The 23,579-nt window shown below is 47.1% G+C and overlaps 2 protein-coding genes across 2 annotated transcripts in view; one reads left to right on the forward strand and one right to left on the reverse strand.

Annotated features, from left to right (window-relative positions):
- LOC107117237 (purpurin-like) overlaps nucleotides 1-752 on the forward strand; it is a 10,524-nt gene extending 9,772 nt beyond the window's left edge. Inside the window, exon 5 of the mRNA XM_015419324.1 lies at nucleotides 613-752. Within this exon, the coding sequence (XP_015274810.1) occupies nucleotides 613-752 (140 nt within the window). The remainder of the gene's footprint in view (nucleotides 1-612) is intronic.
- The window catches only part of LOC107117238 (alpha-L-iduronidase-like), a gene marked incomplete at its 5' end in the record, with an annotated part of 36,062 nt that continues 12,943 nt past the window's right edge, over nucleotides 461-23,579 (reverse strand). The window contains 7 exons of the mRNA XM_015419325.1: nucleotides 461-889; nucleotides 3,482-3,582; nucleotides 6,076-6,152; nucleotides 8,770-8,895; nucleotides 15,867-15,988; nucleotides 18,100-18,309; nucleotides 19,187-19,403. Coding sequence (XP_015274811.1) covers nucleotides 792-889; nucleotides 3,482-3,582; nucleotides 6,076-6,152; nucleotides 8,770-8,895; nucleotides 15,867-15,988; nucleotides 18,100-18,309; nucleotides 19,187-19,403 — 951 coding nt within the window. The remainder of the gene's footprint in view (nucleotides 890-3,481; nucleotides 3,583-6,075; nucleotides 6,153-8,769; nucleotides 8,896-15,866; nucleotides 15,989-18,099; nucleotides 18,310-19,186; nucleotides 19,404-23,579) is intronic.

The following is a 23,579-nucleotide window of genomic DNA, read 5'->3' on the forward strand; positions in this document are numbered from 1 at the left end:
CTTACAAACTCCTTTCCCTTCCTCTCCCCACAACAGGCACCTTGTGAGGCAGGTGGGGCTGAGAGAGTTCCGGGGAGAGCTGTGACCGGCCCAAGGTCACCCGGCTGGCTTCATGTGTAGGAGTAGGGAATCAAACCCGGTTCTTCAGATTACAGTCACTGCTCTTAACCACTACCATGCGCATGCATGCTGAACAGAAATACAACAAGGGGGGCAGACTGGCTGTTTACCTTACCGGGAAATTTCCCAGTGGGCTACTGTCCGAGGGCACCAGCAACCTGCCAGCGCCTTGTGGGGAGGCCACTTGGCTCACATCCTCCATTGGTAATCAGCGTTAGCTCAACAACTGTCTCCTCTGGCACTTCTGCCGTTTTGTAAGAGGATGCACAAGGCGAGCCAATGGTACCGCTGAGTCCAGTGGCCCCTGAACTCCTGCCTTATCGCCCCACAGGGGCTGCTCAGCTAGGCTTGTTCCGGGGCCAGTTTTTCACCTCCCAGTCCACTCCTGATAATAAGTAACTGCTTTGCCACTCAAATGGCATCCAAAAGCTGATACACGAGGCACCCACCACACTTAATGACAGGGCTGGTACTGGGAACCCTCCTGATAAGGGGGGCTGGAGTCGTCCGAAGCAAGAATCTTCATCTGTCAAGACAGGAGGCTTAAGAACAAAGAGGTGGGGATGTTCAAGAGGAACGAGAGAAACTGCAGCAAGAGTTGTCGCTTGCCTTTTGAACGAGCTGTCGGTTAGCAGACTTAAGACTCTGTATAGGACATGCGTGTTTTCCTTTTAAGACTCTTCACGGTAGTACACTGGCAGAGAAAATGGGCCTCTTCGGTCCCAGTAGTCGATGGCACGCACTTTGTAAAATCCCGTCACTCTTGTTCCTGTGAACAAAGCCAAAGCCATGCGGTTAAAAGTCGTGCATGTGCTGAAAAGGTTCAGGGTCCTATGGGAAATGTTGTTATACATCTTGGAGATTATAAAAATTGGATTTTTTAAAAATTCAGGCTCTTCTGCCGCCTGTTGATCTTTAGGGGGTAATTTACAATGGGTCCCCCCAATCCTTTTGAGCCTGCAGGCACATTCAGAATTCTGACAGGGCATGGTGGGTGCAGCGACAAAATGGCTGCCACAAAATGGCTGCTGCAGGAGGCAGAGCCAGTCACAAAATGGCTGCCACAGCTTCACTTCAGTGTGGCTGCTTCTCTCGCGGTGGCACTGCTTTTTACTTGTGAATACTGTGGCAACACAATCAAAGAAGGAAATTTTTGGACCACAAGTCTACTTTATAATCACTGGGCTAGTGATAGCACTTTAAAGGCCTTATGTGCATATTGACCCTGTGCCTGGTGATTTTATTTTTGAACAATTTACTTTATGGTCCTTATTGAATTTATACTTTGTATATATTCTTGATTGTGTGTATGTGAATATAATGTGCTGAAAAGGTTCAGGGTCCTATGGGAAAGGTTGTTATATACCTTGAAGATTATAAAAATTGGATTTTTTTAAAAATTCAGGCTCTTTTGCCGCCTGCTGATCTTTAGGGGGTAATTTACAATGCCCCCCCCCAATCTTTTTGAGCCTGCGGGCACATTCAGAATTCTGACAGGGCATGGTGGGTGCAGTGACAAAATGGCTGCCGCAAAATGGCTGCTGCAGGTGGCAGAGCCCGTCACAAAATGGCTGCCACAGCTTCACCTCAGTGGGGATTTTTGCTTCTGCTAGCTGCCGCCAAAGCAACATTTTAAAAAAAAATCCGCACAGCCAATCAAATCTCCAATAATCAATCAGAAGCCTTGCTGGGCAGAAGCCCTACCAGGCCCCGCCTGCTTCCTAAAAATCCTTGGTGGGCACCAGAAAAGGTGTCAGTGAGCCCCGTGGCACCCACGGGCACCACTCTGCAGACCCCTGACTTACAACCTCCGGTGTCAATGATGATGTTGCACCTTCCGGTCCTGGAACTCTGTATCTTCAAGCAAGAAAGGGGGGAAGGTGGTGGTGGAAAGTGCCGTCAGGTTGCAGCCACCTCGTGGCAAGCTCACGGGGTTTTCAAGGTAAGAGACCAATAGAGGGGATTTTGTCATCGCCTGCCTCTGTGTAGCGACTCTGGGCTTCCTTGGAGGTCTCCCATCCAAGTACTTAACCAGGGCCGACCCTGCTTAGCTTCTCAGATCTGTCGGGATGGGACTAGCCTGGGCCATCCAGGGTAGGGCGGGGCACTAACTACACTCCATGATTTAGTAATCTGAAGTATTTATATACCTGCTTTCCTCCCAGGCATCGCAGGACCCATGGCTGGTCCCTTAAGGATTCAAGAACTGGGATTCTTCATTCTGATCTACTGCTATTGACGGATCCAACTTTCCAACTCTATTTGATAAATCTGTTAGATTAGCAGTGCAGCTTTTCGGCAGTTGAATCTGTCAACAAGAGGCAGAGAGGAATCTAGAATCTCACTCCCTAGATCCACCACTGCACTTCCCAAGAAGTTGTTTCACCGAGTAATCCTGGAAGTGCAAAAATGTTGCATGGAAATCTACCCTGCACGAGCTTCCAAAGTGACCTTAGGAAGCCATTTTGATCCCCCAGGCTTTGGGACCGCTTTTTAAAAGAGGCCCCTACAGAAACCTCTAACTGCTTTTCAAAAACAAAGTTAGAGTCCGGTGGCACCTTTAAGACCAACAAAGTTTTATTCAAGGTATGAGTTTTCGTGTGCACACACACTTCCCTTAAAAAAAAAACTCCCTCCCAGTTTCAAATGCCATCTGAGGGTTTGGCACAAGAGTTTCGAAGAGGGAATGGGCTCTGGATCCTGTGAGAAAGAGAAAGGGGATTCTCCTCCCCTGCTGTAGCTGTCCTCCTACTGTCCCCTCCAATGCTCCCTCTAAGCTGTGGAGTCTTGTGAGCAAAAATTCTACTGTGTGAGCGACTGGCATTTAAGTTGTGAGCGAGCGATTTGGCTGCTGCATCAATTAGTTTGCTCTGGAGCCCTCCTTCCTGGGCTAAGACAAAAATGTGTGAGCCGGAGGCTAAAAAACTGTGAGCTAGCTCACACTAACTCAGAGGGAACACTGGTCCCCGCATGTTGCTCCCATCAGTTAAGTGGTAGCCTTGCCCCGGGGCCATCTGAGGTTACAAAGGCTTAAGGCCCTCTCCTCACAGTCCCAATCCAACTCTGGCCTGCCTGCATCTGGAAATTAAGTGAGCCAACGCCCACAACACGTCTGCTCCACAGGACTGGGGTGGACACAGAGGGAACCTGTGGTCTTTGTGGTCTGTAGCTAGGCCCTTAGTAACAAAAACATTTCAATTCCTTTCAAGCTCACGCTTTTCTTCTAGAAGAAAACCGACACTGTGAAAGGTGTCTGAAGGAATTACTGAACGGGTTGAAAGTGGGAAGGCTGTCAGCTAATAGGAGCGGCCTTAAATTGTGCTGTCCCAGTTGACGCCGAAAAGCAGATGGCGGACTTTACCTGGGCTGTAGACCAGCACTGTAAATATACTGTCTTTTACACTGATCGGGTGGTAAGCTTTCCCATCCTGTGAGAAGACGACTTCGAATGTTTTCAGACACCTATGGGAAGAAGACAAAAAAACACGTGCAGAAGGGCTTGCAAGCTCACCTGTTCTCTTTACTGTTTACCAGCAAAGGAAAGGGTGTTTTCTTTTGAGGGGGGGGGGGATAGAAAACAGCCATTCCAACCCCAGTTATATCTGAGCTAAACAAAGCCCAACAGACTTGCAGCCATTGGTCAGAAGTGTCTCCATTTCATCCCAGTTCCGATGTCCATTCAGTGTGGTGGAAAGTGCCTTCAAATTGCAGCCTACTTACGGAAAACCCACAGGGTGTTTCAAGGCACGAGACATTCAGAGGCGGTTTGCCATTGCCTGCCTCTGCACAGCAACCCTGGACTTCCCGGGTGGTCTCCCATCCAGTTACTAACCAGGGTCGACCCTGCTTAGCTTCTGAGATCTGACGAGATCAGGGTAGCCTGGGCCACTCGGGTCAGTGCATCCATGCAATACCCCATTCTAAGACGGTAAGGATAGTTTGCGCGTGGACACTGGCTGGCATGCAACGGCAAACTCCTGCCTTCTCACCTAGCCTCTTAAAGCCCCTGATCAGCAAATAGTCTTCAGGAGGGATGACACTGAGAAGGATGGTTGTGAGGAGGATGATTTTGGATGTACTTGGCCCTGTTCCCCAGACGACTAGTCCTGCGACCACTGATTCTGCTCCACCCACATCCTCCTTGTACTTCCAGATTAGGCGGGTGCCATTCCTATGGAGCCATTTTAGACTGGGGGGGGGGGCGTCCTCCAGCTTCTGGCCCCTGCTTTAAAGGCCTGACTGCCTTTTTACGACATCAGTGACACTATGCTCATGGTTTGGGACACTTTTGCAATGAAGCGTCGTAAAGGCTCTTATTTCCTCTGACGACACTCGACAACGCTTCCATCCAGGTTAATACGTACCAGTAAGAGCAGAGTCCCTGTCTTGTAATAAGACTAGCAGTCTCTCCAAAATCAGGGGAGCACCTGCCTCAAGGCACTTAACGGTGACAGTGACAAATGCTAATTCATTCTGGATTACCAAGACTGTGGCGCCGGTACAAATGTACTGGCTGCCAGTTGGGCTTCCTGGGTGGACACTGTCAGGCTGCTGTGAGTACTTATAACCAAGAGCCAGTGGCCGCTTCCACACAGGGTTTCCCCGTTCCCCCCCGATTCAATGCTGTTGTGACCATGTTGTTTTTTCTGTTTCTTCACAGCATCGTGGTGCATTCATGTACCTTTGAGAGCCAGCTTGGTATAGTGGTTAAGAGCAGTGGACTGGGTTTGATTCCCCACTCCTCCACGTGAAGCTGGCTGGGTGACCCTGGGTCACTCACAGTTCCCTCAGAACTTTCAGCCACTAAAACAAGTCTAGCTCGCCACCTAGTGGTGCATAGCGCTAAAAGGGCTAGAACTTTTCGCTGCCAGACAATTTTAGGATCTCCTGGCTCTACTACACACAATGTCATATGATAATTATTATTATTATCATACACTGCTGTGAGTTACCCTGGGTTTTCCTTGACCTTTCCCAAACTTGCTTTGCTCTGAAATTTTGGAAAACCTTGCAGCAAAGACCAGGTGGCTTTGTTTGGATTTTCCCAGTCCAGCCCTCTCAGCAGCCATTTTGCCACAACTGCCATCTCCCCCCACACACACACCAGGTAGGTTTTTTTTGGTTTTCTTTTAACTGGAAATTGAATATTGTTATAGTGATATAATGTTAGAACAATGTGTGTAAGCTTCCCCCCCACACACACACACATACCAGGTGGGTTTTTTTTGGTTTTCTTTTAACTGGAAATTGAATATTGTTATAGTGATATAATGTTAGAACAATATGTGTAGCAGGTTCTCTGAATTCCCAGACTTTATTTTTAAAAAGTTTCTATCATCTTTTTGTTGTGGTGATATAAGGGGAAAGGCATACCTCTGCAATGAAAAGGACTTACTTTTTCTAAAAGCGCAAGCTGGGAATTCAGAGCACCTGTTACACATATTATAACTCTGTATTGCTGTAACAATATCTAATTGCTGATTTTTTAAAATGAAAAGGCCCTGGTGGTGCCAGGGGGGATGACAACTGCTGGAGACCTGAAGGAGGGAAGCTGTGGGGAAACCTGCTGTGTTGAAGCTCCATTGCCGCTGGGCTGTATTGGCAACTGCAGCAGCAACAGGGAAACAACATATACAGCAACAGGAAAACACCATTGTAATGTGATGTTGAGTTTTTGCCTTTCAGGCTATCAGTGTGACCAATACAGAAATCCATGGCCAGTAAAACATGTTACGGGTCTTTTATGTTGCCTTATTTGCAAAGTTGGCTGTTATGGCATTAACTTCCAAGAGAAGGGTTGTTGTTGTTTTTTAAACCCAGCCTTTGCTCTTTGTGCAGGTTAGGTAGGCTTTCTGGAGGATAACTGTTCCCAGGATGTCAGCTGTATCCTTTTACAATGTCAAAGGAATACATTTAAAAACAAACAATTCTGCTTCTTCATGGAGAGCTACCTACTTTGAATTCACACAGCCGTCATCCCACAGGACCAGAACTTGTCTCCTCGCGAGACTGATGAGGCGAACACCACTCACCTGGCAAGACACAGAGAAATTCCGGGTAAGTATTGCAAAGTGTGGAAAGCAGAAACTCAAGTCTAGCTCAGCTTATTTTACGTATTTGAGTGAGTCCTTTAAAACACACACAGGATGAGGAGGACCAAAACAACAAAGAACGCCAATTATTGTAGGGTGTTCAGCCAGCTGAAACAATACAGCTCAGCCAAGCTTTGGACCTTTGGAAACATTTTTTTTTGGTCTAAAAGCTAGCATTTGTTTACCAGAATGTGTTGAGGGAAGGTCAGCATTATCCTTTTCTCTCGCATGGGTGCTTGGAACTATATCGCTCACATGTGCGCAGTAAAGAGACCCAGGGCTCCATCTCACATGCTCATGTACAAAAGACTGCACAGGACATCCATGTGCTTCCTCTTTAGTCATTTAGTCATCCCCCCACCTCTGTGGAGCTAAGAGAGAGGAGGAGGCAACTGTCATTTTAAAAAGAGGCAACTCTCAGGAACTATGAAGAGCACCATTTGTTCCTTTGCTTGGCCAATCAGAGAGGGAAGATGCTGGTATACACAGTGCTGTGCCTACACAGCTACCCCAGTGTAGGAAAGCAGTGCAGATGGATTCTCCTGCCTGGAAATTGGGAACTGAAATACTTATACGTAATGAGAGCCTGAGATGGAATCTGTTTACTGCTCACCGGTGTGGCCATGAGAGAGAGAGGGAGGAACTGATAACAGAGAACTTGCCTGCACACACACATTCCTTAGTTCATGTCTCATGAATAGGATGATGTAATGTATAAAAGAAAGGAGGGATTTTCAATAAATACAGCTGGTGAGTGAGAGGAGAATTCATTCATTGAGACAGCTTCCTGCAGACTTGTGTCCTGTCGTCTTTGCATCGCATGCACCCCTGCACCCCACACCCCAACGAGTGACACCACACCCCAGCCATTTTAAAAGGCCCAAGGCCCAGCTCAACCTGGCACTAACTGTGCCAAGAAAGAGGGGAGGGATCAACGTTTTGCAGTGGAAGGCAAATTTCAGGACCACTTCAGACTGTAGGCACCGTATACCCACGACAGAATGGACCTCTGTATACAGAAAACTAACATGTCGGGAATAAGCTTTCTAGCGTAACCCTCCCCCTTAGCATGCTAATGGGAAGAACGCTTTGTTTTGTGTGCTAAAGAGAGTATTCCACCATGCCGGCCCCTGTCTGTAGTCTGAAGGTGTAAAACCGGGAGATGTTCCCTGCCTCAGTGGAAGTGAATCTGGCTGGTTAGCTGGTGCGTGTCCTTGGAATGAATGAATGATATTTGGGAATGTGGGGGGGAACAGGCATCTAGTGAACAGCTGGTCAGAAGATCATGGTACTGCACAGCAAGCTAGAATTGGTGCTAACGGCGAGACTGTCTCACGGATAGGGTGGCCAGCAGTGTTCCCTCTAAGCTGAGTTAGTGTGAGCTAGCTCACAGTTTTTTAGCCTCCGGCTCACACATCTTTGTCTTAGCTCAGGAAGGATGGCTCCAGAGCAGACTAATTGATGCAGTAGCCAAATCACTGGCTCACAGCTTTAATGCCTGTAGCTCACAAAGTAGAATTTTTGCTCACGAGACTCCACAGCTTAAAGCAGTGATGGCGAACCTTTTAGAGACCGCGTGCCCAAACTGCGACCCAAAACCCACTTATTTATCGCAAAGTGCCAACACAGGCAATTGGCCCTCTTTAGGGCAGACGGGATACATCTTTCAGAATGGAGCATAGACATTTGGCTCCACAGCATTTGTGATGGGCTGCTATATTGGCTGCAGGCATAGGCACATTGGTGGGAGCGGGAGAAGGAGGAGGAGGAGGAGGAGATTGGATTCATACCCCACACTTCACTACCCAAAGGAGTCTCAGAGTGGCTTACAATCCCTTTCTCTTCCCCTCCCCACAACAGACACCCTGTGAAGTAGGCGGGGCTGAAAGGCGGCATCTGGCGATCCGAGGAGGCGACGACCAGAGCAGTGGAGGTGGAGGCGAGGTGACGCAACTGCGAGACGACGCAGCACGGCAGGAGCCCAATGGGACACACAGTCGGAAGCTGCAGTCTGAAGCAGAGCGCGCCGGAAGAGGAACATCAGAGCCTGCCTGGGATGGTCGCCAGCCTGCCCGAGACACCAGGAGCGACGCCAGAAACCACCAGAGGAGAGACGCCGCATGGGTACTGCTAGGCAACCCCACCCCCTGAGAAATTGTGGCCCTAGTCAGGTAATAAAAACTACAGAAAAAGTAGTTCAGTGTAAACCGCTCTGAGACCCAGTGGGGGTCATGGGCGGTATATAAATCAAATATGTATGTATGTATGTATGTATGTACTATATACAGGATTGACCTGGAACTCCAGCACAGTGCTGTCCCCTCCCCACCCACCCCCAGCATCTCCCACCAGTGGCCAGCGCTCAGCTGGCAATCATACTAATGGGAACAGGAGCAACGCTGAAACTGCTAGAAGCAAAACGGATTCCAAGGACCTTCAAGCCTCTCTAACCCCGGGGGTCCTAAGTGGATCCCAGGAACAGAAAACAGATGAGTTCTGATTCTGATTAAAGCTCATTTAACTGTACCAAAGCAGGTGACAGGATGTGGCAACTCACCTGGTCAGGACCAGCATGAGGTCTTGCACAAATATGGATGAGGAAGAGAGCTGGAACAGGGAGCTCTTGTTTCAGTACCAAACTGCCTCCTTCGGGAAGGGGAAATGGTCCTTTCACCACAGGGTCCTTTGAAATAATTTTTTAAAAAATGAATGAAAAGTTCTGACCGGGGTGGTGGTGGGAATCACCTTCTCAGAAGCCTATCGTGCCATGCAATATCAAATAGGGGCCAAACGGTGAGTGTGTTAAGTGCCGTCAAGTCGGTTTTGACTTATGGTGAACCGATGCATTAATGACCTCCAAAACATCTTATCGTTAGCAGTCTTGCTCAGGCCTTGCAAACTTAGGGTTGCCAGACCCCTGGTCTGGGCAGAGGTTCCCCCAATTTTTTGGGCTTAGATTCGCTGCTGGCCAGCTGCCCGGTGGGGAAAGCCCCACCGACGGACGCTGCTGGGTGACATCCCCAATGCAAGGATGTCCTCCAGAAGGGACATCATCACGTTGCCAGCGTTGGGGATTGACGCTCTAGCTTTTGGGCAGACTCTATGCGTGAATGGCGGAAGATCTTGGCCTGGACAAGGGAGCCCCTTGGCAGATCGCAGGTGGAACCTGGCAACCCTATGCAAACTGAGGGCTGTAGTTTCCTTGACTGAAATCAGTCCATCTCATGTTGGGTTTTCCTCTTTTTTTCCTGCAGCCCTCAACTTTTCCTAGCATGATTGTCTTTTCCGGTGACTCTTGTCTTCTCATACTGTGGGCAAAGTACAGTAGCCTCAGTTTAGTCATTTTAGCTTCTAGGGAGAGGTCAGTCTGGATGTGATCTAGAACCCACTCGTTTGTCTTTCTGGCAGTACACGGTATGCGTAAAACCCTCCTCCGACACCACATTTCAACTGAATTAACATTCTTTCTGTCAGCTTTTCTTCACTGTCCAGCTTTTACACCCACACATAGTAACTGGGCAATACTATGGTATGAATTATCTTGATCTTGGTCGCCAGTGATACATCCTTACACTTGAGAATCTGCTCTAGCTCCTTTGCGGCTGCCCTCCCCAGTCTCAATCTCCACCTGAACTCTTGGTTGCAGCCTCCCTTTTGGTTGACGATGGAGCCAAGGAATAGAAAATAATTAACAATTCCAATGTCTTCATCAGCAACCTTTAAGTTGTGTAATTCCAAAGGGGCCAAACTAGACATTACTTTTTTTTTTTTTTAACAATTTTGGCCTTAGCTCTCCTAACCCAACTTGCATTCCCCTCGGTCAGAGAGCAGCTGCAGGGAGCCGTGTTCCCCAATAGAGGCCCAATTCAGGTCAGGACCATGGCGTGGAGAGCTCAAGGGCCTCCTCCCTGTGCCATTTTCCCCACCCAGTATGTTTGGGGGAGGGCTGAAGGTCTACTGCTTACCAAATTGACCTATTCTGTTTCAGTTATTGTAGAATCGAGAAGATGCATCATCTCTGTTTCATTAGTCTAAAAACATACAATGTGTAACCATCCAGTATTATTTCCCTTTCTTAAAGGGACAAAAAAGCTTTCAGTCATCTATAAGAGTAAGAAATAAGAGTTTGAAAAGATCCACAAAAGCTATATGACATACGCCAGGGCTCTTTTTGTAGCAGGAACTCCTTTGCATATTAGGCAACGCACCAATCCTCCGAGCTTACAGTAGCCCCTGTAAGGAGAGCTCTGTAAGCTTTTGGAGGATTGGTTACATTAGGGATGTAGGATTGGCTACATTAGGGGTGTGTTGCCTAATATGCAAAGGAGTTCCTGCTACAAAAAGAGTCCTGGTACCTTTCCCCCCCACCCTTATATGCCTATTGCTTTTCCTTTGGGGGGTTTGCACATGCATTTTTGAGTCTGATCCCCGGAAACCTAACAGATGATAACCACAAAAAAACCTAACCTAGAAATAGTTCTCAGAATCAATATTATCTGATGTGTGTGTAGCCTAGCCTATCTCACAGAGTTGTTGTGCGAATAAAGTGTAGGTGTGTGGGGTTAGCTAACTTTGTATGCCATCTATCCACTGGTCAGACATTAAGGACATAAAGCATCTCCATGAGGATTTTTTAAAAAAAGGTGTTAATTGAAGTTCCGCTGTTTTTGTGTATGGGTTTGAATGACCACTCTACTGCAGAGATGCAATCTGTCTTTATATGGCAGAAAGTACGTTCCAAAGGCAGGCATTTAGTGCCTTGGGTAGTTGGTATAAATACTGATCCTGAGAAGAAGCTTTGTTTGAGAACCAGACATTGTTTTGGGAAGCATTGCCAGGTTAGGTTTTTGCATGGGAAACAGCATCTAACAGGTTTTAGTGGGTTCATATCCAGTGCGATCTTTTGGGTCAACTCCTGTCGGAAGTTCTATGAATGTTTCCTGCATAGTCTTTTTTTTTGTAAGTGTTCCTTCAACAAGAAAAGAAACTTCTACAGGCAAGAGGCAAGCAGTGACTAGTAAGTACGATCTCTTTGTGAAACTTTTAAAAAGATCCTTAAGGAATAGGCATGTCTTTTGTTTGCCTGAAATTCTTCTTCCGTAATAGCAATATTTGTAGGTTATTATGGGAAATTGTCTTTGCTTTACTTACAAGAATAAGAAGATACATCCCACATTTTTTTTCCAGAGTAATCGGGTAAGTTATGCATCTTTTTGATGAAGCAGTAGCAGAATTAGTCCTCCACTAATGAATATAATTAAGATTAGTGAATATCACTAGCAGAGAAACTTTTGAAAACATTTTGGGCATAATAATAATTTAGAGGGCTTCTACAAATAAGTAACTTTTCCCCTAGCACCTTTTGAGGTTCATATTACTGTCTATTCGTTAGACAGCTATTCTTCCATCCCCCCTGGATGCTCATCTTCCCGAACTGCCAAAAGCAGTCCTAATTGAGCCATTTAGAATCCTCTTTTACTCCCGGGAAAGTGTTCTTAGGATCGCACATTGCTGGGCTCTGAAACTGAAGGGGTAAATGACCAAGGGAAAGGATGAGAGAGAACCGGGCAAGTACAAGAGAGGTTAAATCAGTTTCTCCAGGAAGCGCCCCCCACCTGCCTGCTAATTCTTTCCACAAGTGTCCCCCTCTTACATTTGCATTTTCAGCAAATGCAGCTTTAGGAGCATTGGTTTGCCAAGACAACTACGAATCCTCCCTGAATCCAAATGATTCTAAGCAGGGGTCAGCTTTCAAAGTGACCAGTGGGGTGCAGAGTCCCTACTGTTCCAGCACGTGCTTATAAAGGAAGACGGAGGAAAGAAGAAAAGGAGAACACAAAGCGGTCTCGTTTTTGTTGGGAGAATCTTACTGCAAATATTTATGCCCCACTCTCAGTGTGGACAGAAAAGGTCAGCCCCACAGGGAGCAAACATCTGGATCTCATAAAAAGGGATGTGGCGTGTTTGGCCAGCTCCCATTTGGTAGGCGCTCGTACGGAACTGCGTCCTGGCAGCATGAAGGGTGGGTAAGTGGAAAGGAGAAAAGGGAGCCGTCTCTCTTATTTTAGGTCCTGGTTTCTTATTTCTGGCCTTAGTTGTACTAGAAGCTCCGATCACTCTTACACCACTTCAGATGTCATGGTTATATTCCCCCCCCTCCCCGCCCCCCCGGAACCTGGGAATTCACCTTTGGTGGTGGCGCTGTCAATTATCTGTGAATATTCTTTGTCCTCCCCCCCCCCACTTGCAGAACTGCAGTTCGCAGGGTTCCCTGAAGAAAGGGAGCATTGATATAAGTCTGCACTGCAGTGTAGTCCTGGGTGTGACTAATTCTGATTTAGCTGAAGAAGAATAAAAAATTATAGTGTTTTGCCTGCGAAAGGGTTGTGTGTATTCCTGCCATAATTCAGTGGACCAAAACCACTGTAGCTATCCCCCCCCCCATTAATGTACCAATCAGAGATTGAATAAGAGTAGGTTGGCAGCAGCTGGAGTGCTTGTGAGCATCTGAGGAGGGGCTGGAGGTAGAGAGCACGTGAATGTTGGCTTCCTCGAGGGTTCAAATTACTTTTATTCCCTTTGGGGGAACAGGATAGAGAGAGGACAAAATAATCAAGCACTTTCTTGCAAGGACAACCAAAACCATTTGGCCACCTGAGGCTTTTTAGTTTAGGAAAATAAGATGACTAAGGGGAAGACTGAACGGAGGCTATCATACTTTGGTCACATTACGAGAAGACAAGAGTCACTGAGAAAGGCAACAAGGCTAGAAAGCGGAAGGCTGCTAGAAGCGACCTGACGGCACTTAACACACAGAGAAGGTAAAGTCAGGACAGACGTTTGTAAAGGTACAAACAGGGAAGCCTGATCTCCCACCCACCTAGGTTTTCAGCTTCACTCCCTCCTCTCTGCTTTCCTGCCTCCCATCCCTTCCCACTTCTCTCCTCTCTTGCACCTTTTCCGGTCTCTCACCCCACCTTGTCGGCTGAGATTGTTCAAGTCAATGGAAGACTCTAATGTTGTTCACGGTTGCCCAGCAAACCCCAAATGGCTGCTGAGATCTCACAATGTAGCCTCACAAGATTATTTGTTTTAAGTGCAAAGTCTGGTCTCGCATAGCCAATTTTTAGGATTGTGGGGGGAGGTTTCACCCACTTCCCCAACCATGAGACATCCCGGTGGCCACGAGCTGAGGTGGCTTGAGAAAGGAGAGGCAAATTAAGGATTCCTCGGCAGCTAAATGCAACTTCTGTTGACAGGAGCAGTATACCTCTGATTATGGGGCACTGGAGGCAAACAGAAGGATGGCCAAGTGGCTTTTGGGTGCAGAATGCTGAACCTTGTGTCCAGCAAGGATGGCAACTAATTTTTTTTAGGTTGGGGAAGGGTTGCCAACTCTGGGCTGGGAATAGGGTTGCCAGCCTCCAGGTGGGGCCTGGGGATCTCCCGCTTTTACAACTGTTCTCCAGCTGACAGAGTTCAGCTCCCCTGGAGAAAATGGCTGCTTTGAAAGGTGGACTGTATGGCATTGTACTATGCTGAGGCCCCTCCCCAAACCCCGCCCTCTCCTGGCTCCACCCCCAAAGTATCCAGGTATTTTCCAACCCAGACCTGGCAACCCTAGCTGGGAATACCTGGAGATTTGGGGAGGGTGGAGCCAGAGGGGGGGGGTTGGGGAGAGGAGGGACTTCAGTGGAGAATAATGCCACAGAGCACCTTCCAAAGCGGCCATTTTCTCCAGATGAACTGATCTCTGTCGCCTGGAGGTCACTTGTAACCAGGGCTACTTTTGGGCTACAGCCCAAATCTCTCTGTGTGTGGCTACATAGGGAAGGCCTGGAAAGCGACGCCCCCCCCCCCGGCGACTCCAAGGCGAGTGGGCCAGGGGGGCCCCTGGAAGGATTTGTCCAAGGGCTGTCTTGCCCGGGCTCCCCGCCGCCACGGGGCACCCAGGCAAGCCAAGGGAAGGAAATTTAAACTGCCTTCCCTTCAAGGGAACACATGGGGCTGTGGCCTAATATGCTAATGAGCTGCACTGTCATGGGTGTGGCCTAATATGTTAATGAGTTCCTGCTGTTGAGTGTGGCCTATTATGCTAATGAGTTCCTGCTGGGCTTTTTCTACAAAAAAAGCCCTGCTTGTAACTCTGGGTGATCTCCAGCCAGCAATGAGAGTTGGCAGCCGTAGGTAGGGGTAATACAACACTGCCTAGAGAGGTGTGGAGAAATGTGTGAGAGAAAGTGGCCTTCCACTGTTTGTTGCAGGATGAATGAAAGGTATGTTAAAGGAGAAACAGCGTTTTGAGGGGATATCACTACAGATGGTAGGTGGGAAAAATGGAAAACTGGTGTTCCTGTTTCTTCCACACAAGGACTTTTTCCTCAGTGTTCCTGATTTTTAAAACTGGGATTTTTGGAGAACACTGAAAAAGAAAAACACCCATGAAATATTTTTTGACTGAGTGAATTGTTTGTTGAGAAAAGATTTTACTCACTCAAACTGTTTAGGTCTGAGGATATTTTCACTTTGTCCAGTGGAATTCTAGGGGGAACCATAAAAAAACACACTTTGATTCCCCCCACCCTTCTGAAACAAGTTAAATACTGTGTAATACAAGGTGTTACTCATTAAAATGATGACATGAAAAGGACAAAGGACTTTTCCCTCAATTTTTCCAACAGAAAAACTGGGACATTTTGGGGAACAGTAAAAAATATCCTGTGGAATATATATATTTCCTTTTAAAGTAAAGATAAAGGTTCCCTTGCTCAAAACCCAGTCGAGTCCGACTCTAGGGTTGCGGTGCTCATCTCTGTTTCAAAGCCGAAGAGCCAGCGCTGTTCGAAGACGTTTCCGTGGTCATGTGGCCGGCATGACTAAACACCAAGGCGCACGGAACGCTGTTACCTTCCCACCGAAGTGGTACCTATTTATCTACTTGCAATTTCTTGCTTTCGAACTGCTAGGTTGGCAGGAGCTGGAACTAGAGACGGGAGCTCACTCCGTCATGCGGCAACTCGGGTCTCGAACTGCTGAACTACTGACCTTCCACAGCCTGCAGTTCAGCGTCTTAACCACTTGAGCCACCGCAGCTCCTATATTTTCTTTTACAGTGAATGAAATATACTACAGAGGGGGCCGGAGTCTGCAGCTCTCTCACATTTAGTACTGAGTACAGAAGGATTTTCCTTGTTGACAACTAAGACATTTATACTTCTAAATTCCAGAAACATAACAATTAATACAATTTTATATGCTAAGTTCTAAATGATGCATTTATGTTTTTAAAGCAGCAAACCAGATTTGGGTTTGATTGGAAAGTAAGGACTGTATGTTATTCTCAACATTTCTGTTTTGGGGGGATTCCTCCCTCCATTTCAAAATTTCTGGAAATGTTACTTCTCTGGACATTACTTCTGCAAGAGAAACAGAGACCCTGATTTGGCAGCCTTACAGTGAGCAAAATCCCATGTCCTCTTATCCACATTTGTCCTTTGAATTTAATATGGCTTGCTTCTGAACTCATCCACATAGAACTGTATTGCATGGCTAATATTCTTGGAGAAAGCGTAGTTGAATGCAATAGGACTTGCTTTTTGCGTAAATGTATGTCAGATCAATTAGTGTGTTCAGTCGCTTCGCAAAGCACTATACCTCAGCTTCTCGGATTTTCTGGAATTGCTTTGGTGAAGGAAAAGCTGGAGCTCCCAGTTTCTTCCACTGCAGATATGGATTGGTCAGGTTGTTATCCATGTAGTAAGTGACATACACAAGGTCTTTGGGGAGACAGAGGGAAGGTAAACAGTGAACTTTCTTGTCTGACATTCATTCAGCATCAAGTCAGACTGTGGCTTTCCAACACAGGCTTTGTGGTTTGTGCTCTCCCATCTGTTTCTGACGATGGAAGAGCACCTCTGTTGTTGTGGGGGGTTTTTTTGGGGGGGGAGATGAGGGTGAGGTACACCAAATCCTCCCTCACTCTGCAACCCCCACCCCCAACCCCAAAGCTGTCCATGAGGGTCCAATGACCACCGTGAACAAAATTTGGGGATTTCAATGGTCTGAAGGAGGAGAGAACAGTGGAAATTTATGTTCCGTGCGTGGATTTCAAAGGATGCAAGCCATGTTTTTAATTTTGCAACAGCCCGTTATTTCCAAATATTCTTGTTGGAGTCAGTCTCAAGAGACTCCTGCCATGTGCCAGTTCTTGGACAATGAATCTAGTTGGAGGGGTGTCTGTATAAATGTGGGTCAGCAGAAGATGTTGCCTCCTCCCCAAACCTGCATGAGGCTTGCTCTGAAGAAGCACAGACCACCCTGAGGAAGGCACCATAATCCTTGACTCTGTGATTCAGGCTGCGGGTTGAAACTCCTCCAATGAGCACCTGGGACTGGCAGATCCACTGCCAGCCTCACTCCTCTGTTCATTCACTCCTGGCCCCTCACTCCTCTGTTAGTTCCCAGCTATTTGGGGGTGGGGCTTAAAGAGTCAGTGCCATTACCAAAGAGGTAACATGGGCTCTTGTTGCTATTGGATACTGACCTTCACATTATTCTCTTGGGAAATTTTCCCCAATTCCTGTAGGCCCTGCTCTTCCAAACAACTATCTATTGAGAAATCTATATATCCCACCTTTCCTATTTAGGCCAAGGTGTCTTACAAAAATATGGCCACAAGGCCATTATGACCACAATTGCAATATAAAACACGTGCAAAGCTCCAATCAGAAAGCAAGTAAGAAAAGGCAGCTGCTCACCTACTTCTGGAAGTCTGTTCCGTGGGCAAAAATAGGGAAAACGGGGGGTCAGACAGTTGCCCAACGTGCCACAGAAGGAGAGGGGAGACCAAGAGGCAGGGAGACCCAACAGTCTGGAGAAAAAAATGCCCTGTACCTTTAACAGAGGCTTAATGGGAATGGTATTTACCTCCATTCCATGAAAAACTGCAGCTGTTGATACCTACACATTAAGCTGCTGTTAAAGGGACAGGACATTCTACTCCAGGACTCCCGACATCCCAACCGAGGGGAGAAAAGTTTCCAATTGATTATAACTGGAGTACTACCTACTCCTTGCTGCTGCTAGATAATTCTTGCTGAAGATCACTGCTTTTACCATTCCATGGATTCCTAGCCTGGGTTTGCTCTACCCTCAAGAGTTCTAGACACTCCAGTGGCTTGAGAGGATGACTCACTGTCTCTGGGCATGCTTTCTAGAACAGTATTATTACCCCTGTAGCCGTTTTTGTCGTCACCGTTTCCTTGACTGCTTGCATCGGAAAAGTACAACACAGTGGCTTTCCCAGAAAAGGAGTTTTCTCAGAAGATGTGAGAAACCATGAGACAAGCCAATCAGCTTGAGTCTTGCTGCATGAGCCCCCAACGAGTTGGGCCTGCACAGAAAGGTGAGCCAGCATCAGCAAGCAAAGAGGTATCGTGGCTCAACAGATTGAACTGGCTACTGGAGATCAGTTGTATTTATACGTTTAGGAGTGTCTCAATGGCTCTCTGATCCTTTGAGCAACACTGCGACTCACGTTTGTGTGTGTGTTCATGAGTGTCAAGGGAAGCTTGTTTTAAAGTAGAGAATATGGAGTCCTGATCATGCTATACAATCCTGTAAAAAGACTGTTATTCTTTATCTGCAGTGAGCCTTTTGGACCAGAGGGCAGCTGGTCTGGTCTGGCCTGCAGAACAACTGGATTCAAGGCCAGTAGTGCCTTTAGAGACCAACAACATATTTGCTCCTGAGCTCTGACTCTTGAAAGCTTAAACCCCTAAAATCGTGATGGTTTCGAAGGAGCTATTGGGCTTGGATCTAGCTGTACATTTGCCTAGAATTGCCTTAGGTGGACCAGCTCTTACAACAACCATAGTTGAAATCTTACCTTTGCAGATGGGGTAGTTGGTTACATTTATTGTCATGGCACTGACGTTGGTGGACGTCTGGTTATCGTTGCTGGAATAGAGCAATATGGCTGCCTGCCAGCTGTCAGACCACTGTGGGGCGGCAGGTTTGTGCAGGCTGGCCAGGACTCCTATACTGTTCGGGTCATCAGATTCACCGCTGGAGATGTCAACCGACACTTGCTCCTCTCCTACGCAAAGGGTATAGCGAGACCATATCAAAAACTGTCTTGTTTTCATGAAATCAATGTGTAACTGTACAAGGCAGTGTTTATTTGTACAGGAGCGCCATCACAGCTTTCAAGGTCAATGAGTTTGAGTCCCGTCTGGTTTCCGGTGAGCCAGCTACCCAGAGCACAAATGGTTTTGTTGGTCTTCTTCTCATGCATTAAAAAAGTCTGAAGTGGCCCTGGACCCTCATGACAATATGATGAGGTATGTCAGGCCGACAGCAGTGTCCTGGATGAGATCACCCTGTGAGGTTCATGGCTGGACTACTGTAATGTGCTTTATGTGAGGCAGCCCTGGAAGACAGTCCAGAAATGTCAACTACTACACAATGTGGCAGCCAGAATAAGGCAGGCACCTGCTGCAGTGAGCATATAGCACCTGTCTTACACCAACTGCACTGGCTCTAAGCAGGGTTGCCAAGCCAACCAGTGGGATTGGGGGGGGGCGTGGTGGTGGGGGCAGTGTCATCTGCATGACGATGTTGCTTCTGGGGGAAACCAGTGGCACTGGGCAATGTTCCCTCTAAGCTGTGGAGTCTTGTGAGCAAAAATCCTACTTTGTGAGCTCCTGGCATTAAAGTTGTGAGCGAGTGATTGGGCCACTGCATAAATTAGTTTGCTCTGGAGCCGTCCTTCCTGAGCTGAGACAAAGATATGTGAGCTGGAGGCTAAAAAACTGTGAGCCAGCTCACACTAACTCAGCTTAGAGGGAACACTGACAGTGGGTAGCTCTAGGAATTACCAGAAACCTGCCATTGTTTTGTATTCAAGGAGCAACCTTTTATTTATGGGATTGTAGGAAAGGAACAGTGATGTTTAGAACCTGTGTGGGTCATACCTAGCAGTGCTAGCAAGCCCATCGCTGTGAGCACCGGCTTCCTCACCATCTGGACATGAGGTGGTTTGGTGTTGTTCATCTGGAAACGTGCCGTCAGCGTCCTCTGGGTGAAGTGATACGGATGGTAGCTCAGAAACGCGTTGTCGTTGCTCAGCAAAGTGTAGTTGATGGTGTTGTTGGGTTGTGCAATCAGGAGGTTTTGATGCTGGGCAATAACCTGTGAAGAAATGGAAAGCCATCGTTGCCACTTGACACTAGTTCTGTCTCACATAATGCAATAGCTGTAATAGGGTGGTATTGGGGAATGGTCAATGTTCTTTCCGAAAGGCTCACTGCAGATAAAGAATAACAGTCTTTTTACAGGATTGTATAGCATGATCAGGACTCCATATTCTCTACTTTAAAACAAGCTTCCCTTGACACTCATGAACACACACACACACAAAGCTGCCTCATACTGAATCAGACGACAGTCACTTCTTCAGATGTGACGAATGGGTCATTGCTATGCAGTCATTTTACACGGGTACATGAAAACAAGTGAAGAGACAGGTTAAAGGGCCATGAAATGGAGGAAGTACAACGTATTTATGTAAAAATCAAATCTAATTAAGAAAAACAGAGAGGCCACTTGCTAGTTGTGTAGAAAGTGAGTAGATTTTAGATCTGATTGGGTGCAAGGGAGCCAGTTTGGTGTAGTGGTTAAGAGATGCAGACTCTAATCTGGAGAACCAGGTTTGATTCCCCACTCTTCCACATGCAGTCAGCTGGATGACCTTGGGTCAGTCACAGTTCTCTTGGAGCTGTTCTCTCAACAGTAGTTCTCTCAGAGCTCTCTCAGTCCCACCCTACCTCACAGGGAGAGAATGGGAAGCCACTCTGAGACTCAGAGTGAAGGGCAGGGTATAAATCCAACTCATCATCATCTTCTTCTTTTTAAAACAAAATGAATGACACCCGAATGTAGCAGTTCTTATGGATATTGTACCTGCCATTTAAAAATCACACAGGAACTTCAGATTGCCAGTTCTTACCTCATTTGCAATGCCAAAATTATGGGTTTTTAAGAAAACTGATGTTCCTTTCTGATGGAACACAAGCTGGGCATGGTTTTAACGAGGCATTTATAGTTATTGCATGCTAATTTTTGGACTGTCCTGTGAATAAATTATGTGTGAGCTATTTTGAAAATTCCCCCTAAATCGTTGATAAACATTGGGCACAGATTTAGCGGCAGTTTTACTTTGGTATTACATAACTTATTGCTATTCAGCAGATGGCTGAGGAAACCTTTGGTTCCAAAATGGGTCTCCCCTTCTGTTAGTAGTTTGTGATTGTTTCATACATGATATGGTATTTTGGGTTTTCTTTTTCACCCACGTATTAAATTATGCCTGTTTTGTCTAGATTGTTCACAGTGCTTTGTTTCAAACCAACAGACCTTTTAGGCCTTTTCATAGAATCGTAGAATCACAGAGTTGGAAGGGGCCAGACAGGCCATCTAGTCCAGCCCCCTCCTCAATGCCTAGAGCATCCCTGACAAGTGTTTGTCCAGACACTGCTTAAAGACGGCCAGTGAGAGGGAGCTTTTCATATCTGATGCATTAGAGGGCAACCAAGATGATTAAAGAGTTAAAGCACCTTTCTTATGAAGAAAGACTGAAAGTCTGGGACTTCTCAGTTTAGGAAAGAGACCATTAAGGGGGACATGAAAGAGGTTTCTAAAGTTATGAACAGGGTGGAAAGAGTGGACAGAAAGAACTTCTCCCTCTCCCAAAATACTAGAACTCAGAGGCATCCAATGAAGTTAATGGGCAGTAGATTTAGGGTGGACAAAGGGAAATGCTTCTTTACTCAACAAGGGATTAAGAAGTGGAATTCACTGCCAGAGGATGTAGTGTAGACCACAGGCATAGACAGTTTTAAAAGAGATTAGGCAGATTCATGGAGGAGAGGTCTATCAGTGGCCACTAGCCATGGGATTGAAAAAGAACCTCCCTATCCAGAGGCAGTGAACCTCTGAACATCAGTGCTGGGAGGCAGCAGCAGCAGGGGAAGATCTTGGCCTCTGTGCTCTGTCGTTGGCCCTCCAGAGGGACTGGCTGGGCCCTTGTGTGAAACAGGAGCTGGTCTTGAGGGGCCACTGGTCTTGATATCCTTATGTTGTTACATTTTTAAGATTCTTCAAAGGTTCCTTTTTAAACTTTTTGGGTTGATTCAGCTCCCCCCCCCCCCATTCTTTAACTATAGAAGAATTTCGATCAACGTGCTGGATGCAAAGCTGTACCGAGCACATCCTGAGTACCAGAAGTACACCATGATAAGTTAGCACGAGGATTCATTAAGGAGCCTTTCCAATAGTGGAAGTTGACCTAATTCCCCAGCCTGGCTAAAATTAGGACCCGAAGAGGAGGATTGCAGAGAGGCAGCTAATCAGATGTAAAAGGATTAACGGTGCATGCTGAAATACACAGAACAGCTGGCTGTTTTTTAAGCATGTCCTGCTTTGCAGACCGGAGTTCTATAAACGTGTTTTTTCAAGACCCAGAAGCTCAGGTGATATCGGATGGGGACAGAGGTTGGAATAGTCAACAATGCAACGACCCCATCCCTTTTTTGTAAAGTGAAGAAAATATTTTTAAAAAGTCACCTTCCTGGTGAGACACAGTTTGGTGTAGTGGTTAAGAGCGGTGGACTCTAATCTGGAGAACCGGGTTTGATTCCCCACCCCTCGACATGCAGCCAGCTGGATGACCTTGGGCCAGTCACAGTTCTCTCAGAGCTGTTCTCTCAAGAGCAGTTCTCTCAGAGCTCTCTCAGCCCCCACCTACCTCACAGGGCATCTGTTGTGGGGAGAGGAAGGGAAGGAGATTGTAAGCCACTCTGAGACTCCGAGTGAAGGTATAAATCCAATCACTCCTTCTTCTCCTTCTTAAATACGGTATGATCTACCTCTCCAGCCACTCAGATACGCTCCCTCCCCAATTTCAAAGCAGCAGCAAACCCAATCTCTCTCCAGGAAGGCTGACTATTTCCCTCTCTCGGATTAGCTGTTATACTGTTGCCTTTAAACAAGGCCCTACGGTTGTCTTCTGCAGTGGCTAAAATGTGTGATGCAAGAACATTAAGAGCAGCTCTGCTGGATCAGGCTAACAGCCCATCTAGTCCAGCATCTTGTTTCCGACAGTGGTCAGCTGGATGCCACAATGAGAGCCAGTTTGGTGTAGTGGTTAAGTGTGCGGACTCTAATCTGGGAGAACCGGGTTTGATTCCCCACTCCTCCGCTTGCACCCGCTGATGTGACCTTGGGTCAGTCACAAGCTCTGGCACAGCTGTCCTTGAAAAAGAGCCGTTTGTGTCAGAGTTCTCTCAGCCCCACCCACCTCACAGGGTGTCTGTTGTGGGGAGGGGAAGGGAAAGGAGTTTGTAAGCCGCTCTGAGACTCCAAGTGAAGGGCAGGGTATAAATCCAATCTCCTCCTCCTCCTCTTCTTCTTCTTCCTCCTCTTCTTCTTCTTCTTCTTCTCCTCCTCTCAAGCAGGGCCCAAATGGCAGCTTCTTTCAGCCTGCTGGCTTCCTCCTCAGCATCTGGCAGTCAGAGGCATTTTGCTTCTGAATCCAGACGTCCTTCTCAGCTATCTTTACTATCAACAGGAGACCTATCCCCTATGAATCTCTGTCCCATGCAGTTGCCACTCATTCTGACTCAGGGAACCCCGATGTAACGCCCATGGGCATCACAGCACCTGCTGATCCCTTTCATGGTGCCCACCAAGTCTTTTCAAAAAATGGGTGGGGCCAGGGGAAGCTTTTTGCACAGCAGGGCTTCTGATTGGCCACTGGAGAGAAGACAGGCTGTGCTGATTTTTTTTTAGAAGTTGCTCTGTCAGCAGCTGTGTTTTAATTAGTGAAAAGATCTCTCTGATGTAATTCCAGTTACTGTTGAAGGCCCAGGAGCAGGTCAGGCGGATTGTCCCGGTCAATTGGCGATGGGAGCCTAGGTCAGGAAGAAAAGGAAAGGATGGAGTTGTGGAGGAGGGGTGTGTGTGAGAATATTCTGGGAGTCTGACATTTCAGCCCCTTTGTTCCTCAGACTCACAAATTCTCCCCTGAGTCAACTTACATGCTACAGTTTCTTCTGTGTTTCTAAGAGAAGCTGTGGCTCAGTGGTAGACGAAACACAGAAGAAACGGTAGCATGTAGTTGAGCCCTCACGCCTTGGAATACAGATATGTGTTGTGGAAACATCCGGACTAGGCCAGGTTCCGTGTAACTCAGTGGCTTAAAAGCTCAGCACAAAAGAGCCAGGCAAGATGGTGACTGAGGGGACACTTCACACCTTATAAAATCTTTGTGGTAGCCACACATCTCTGTCAGATGTGTACTGGGAGTTC

This window comes from Gekko japonicus, unplaced genomic scaffold (genome assembly GCF_001447785.1).
Source record: "Gekko japonicus isolate JY-2015 unplaced genomic scaffold, Gekko_japonicus_V1.1 scaffold257, whole genome shotgun sequence".
Lineage (NCBI taxonomy): Eukaryota > Metazoa > Chordata > Lepidosauria > Squamata > Gekkonidae > Gekko > Gekko japonicus.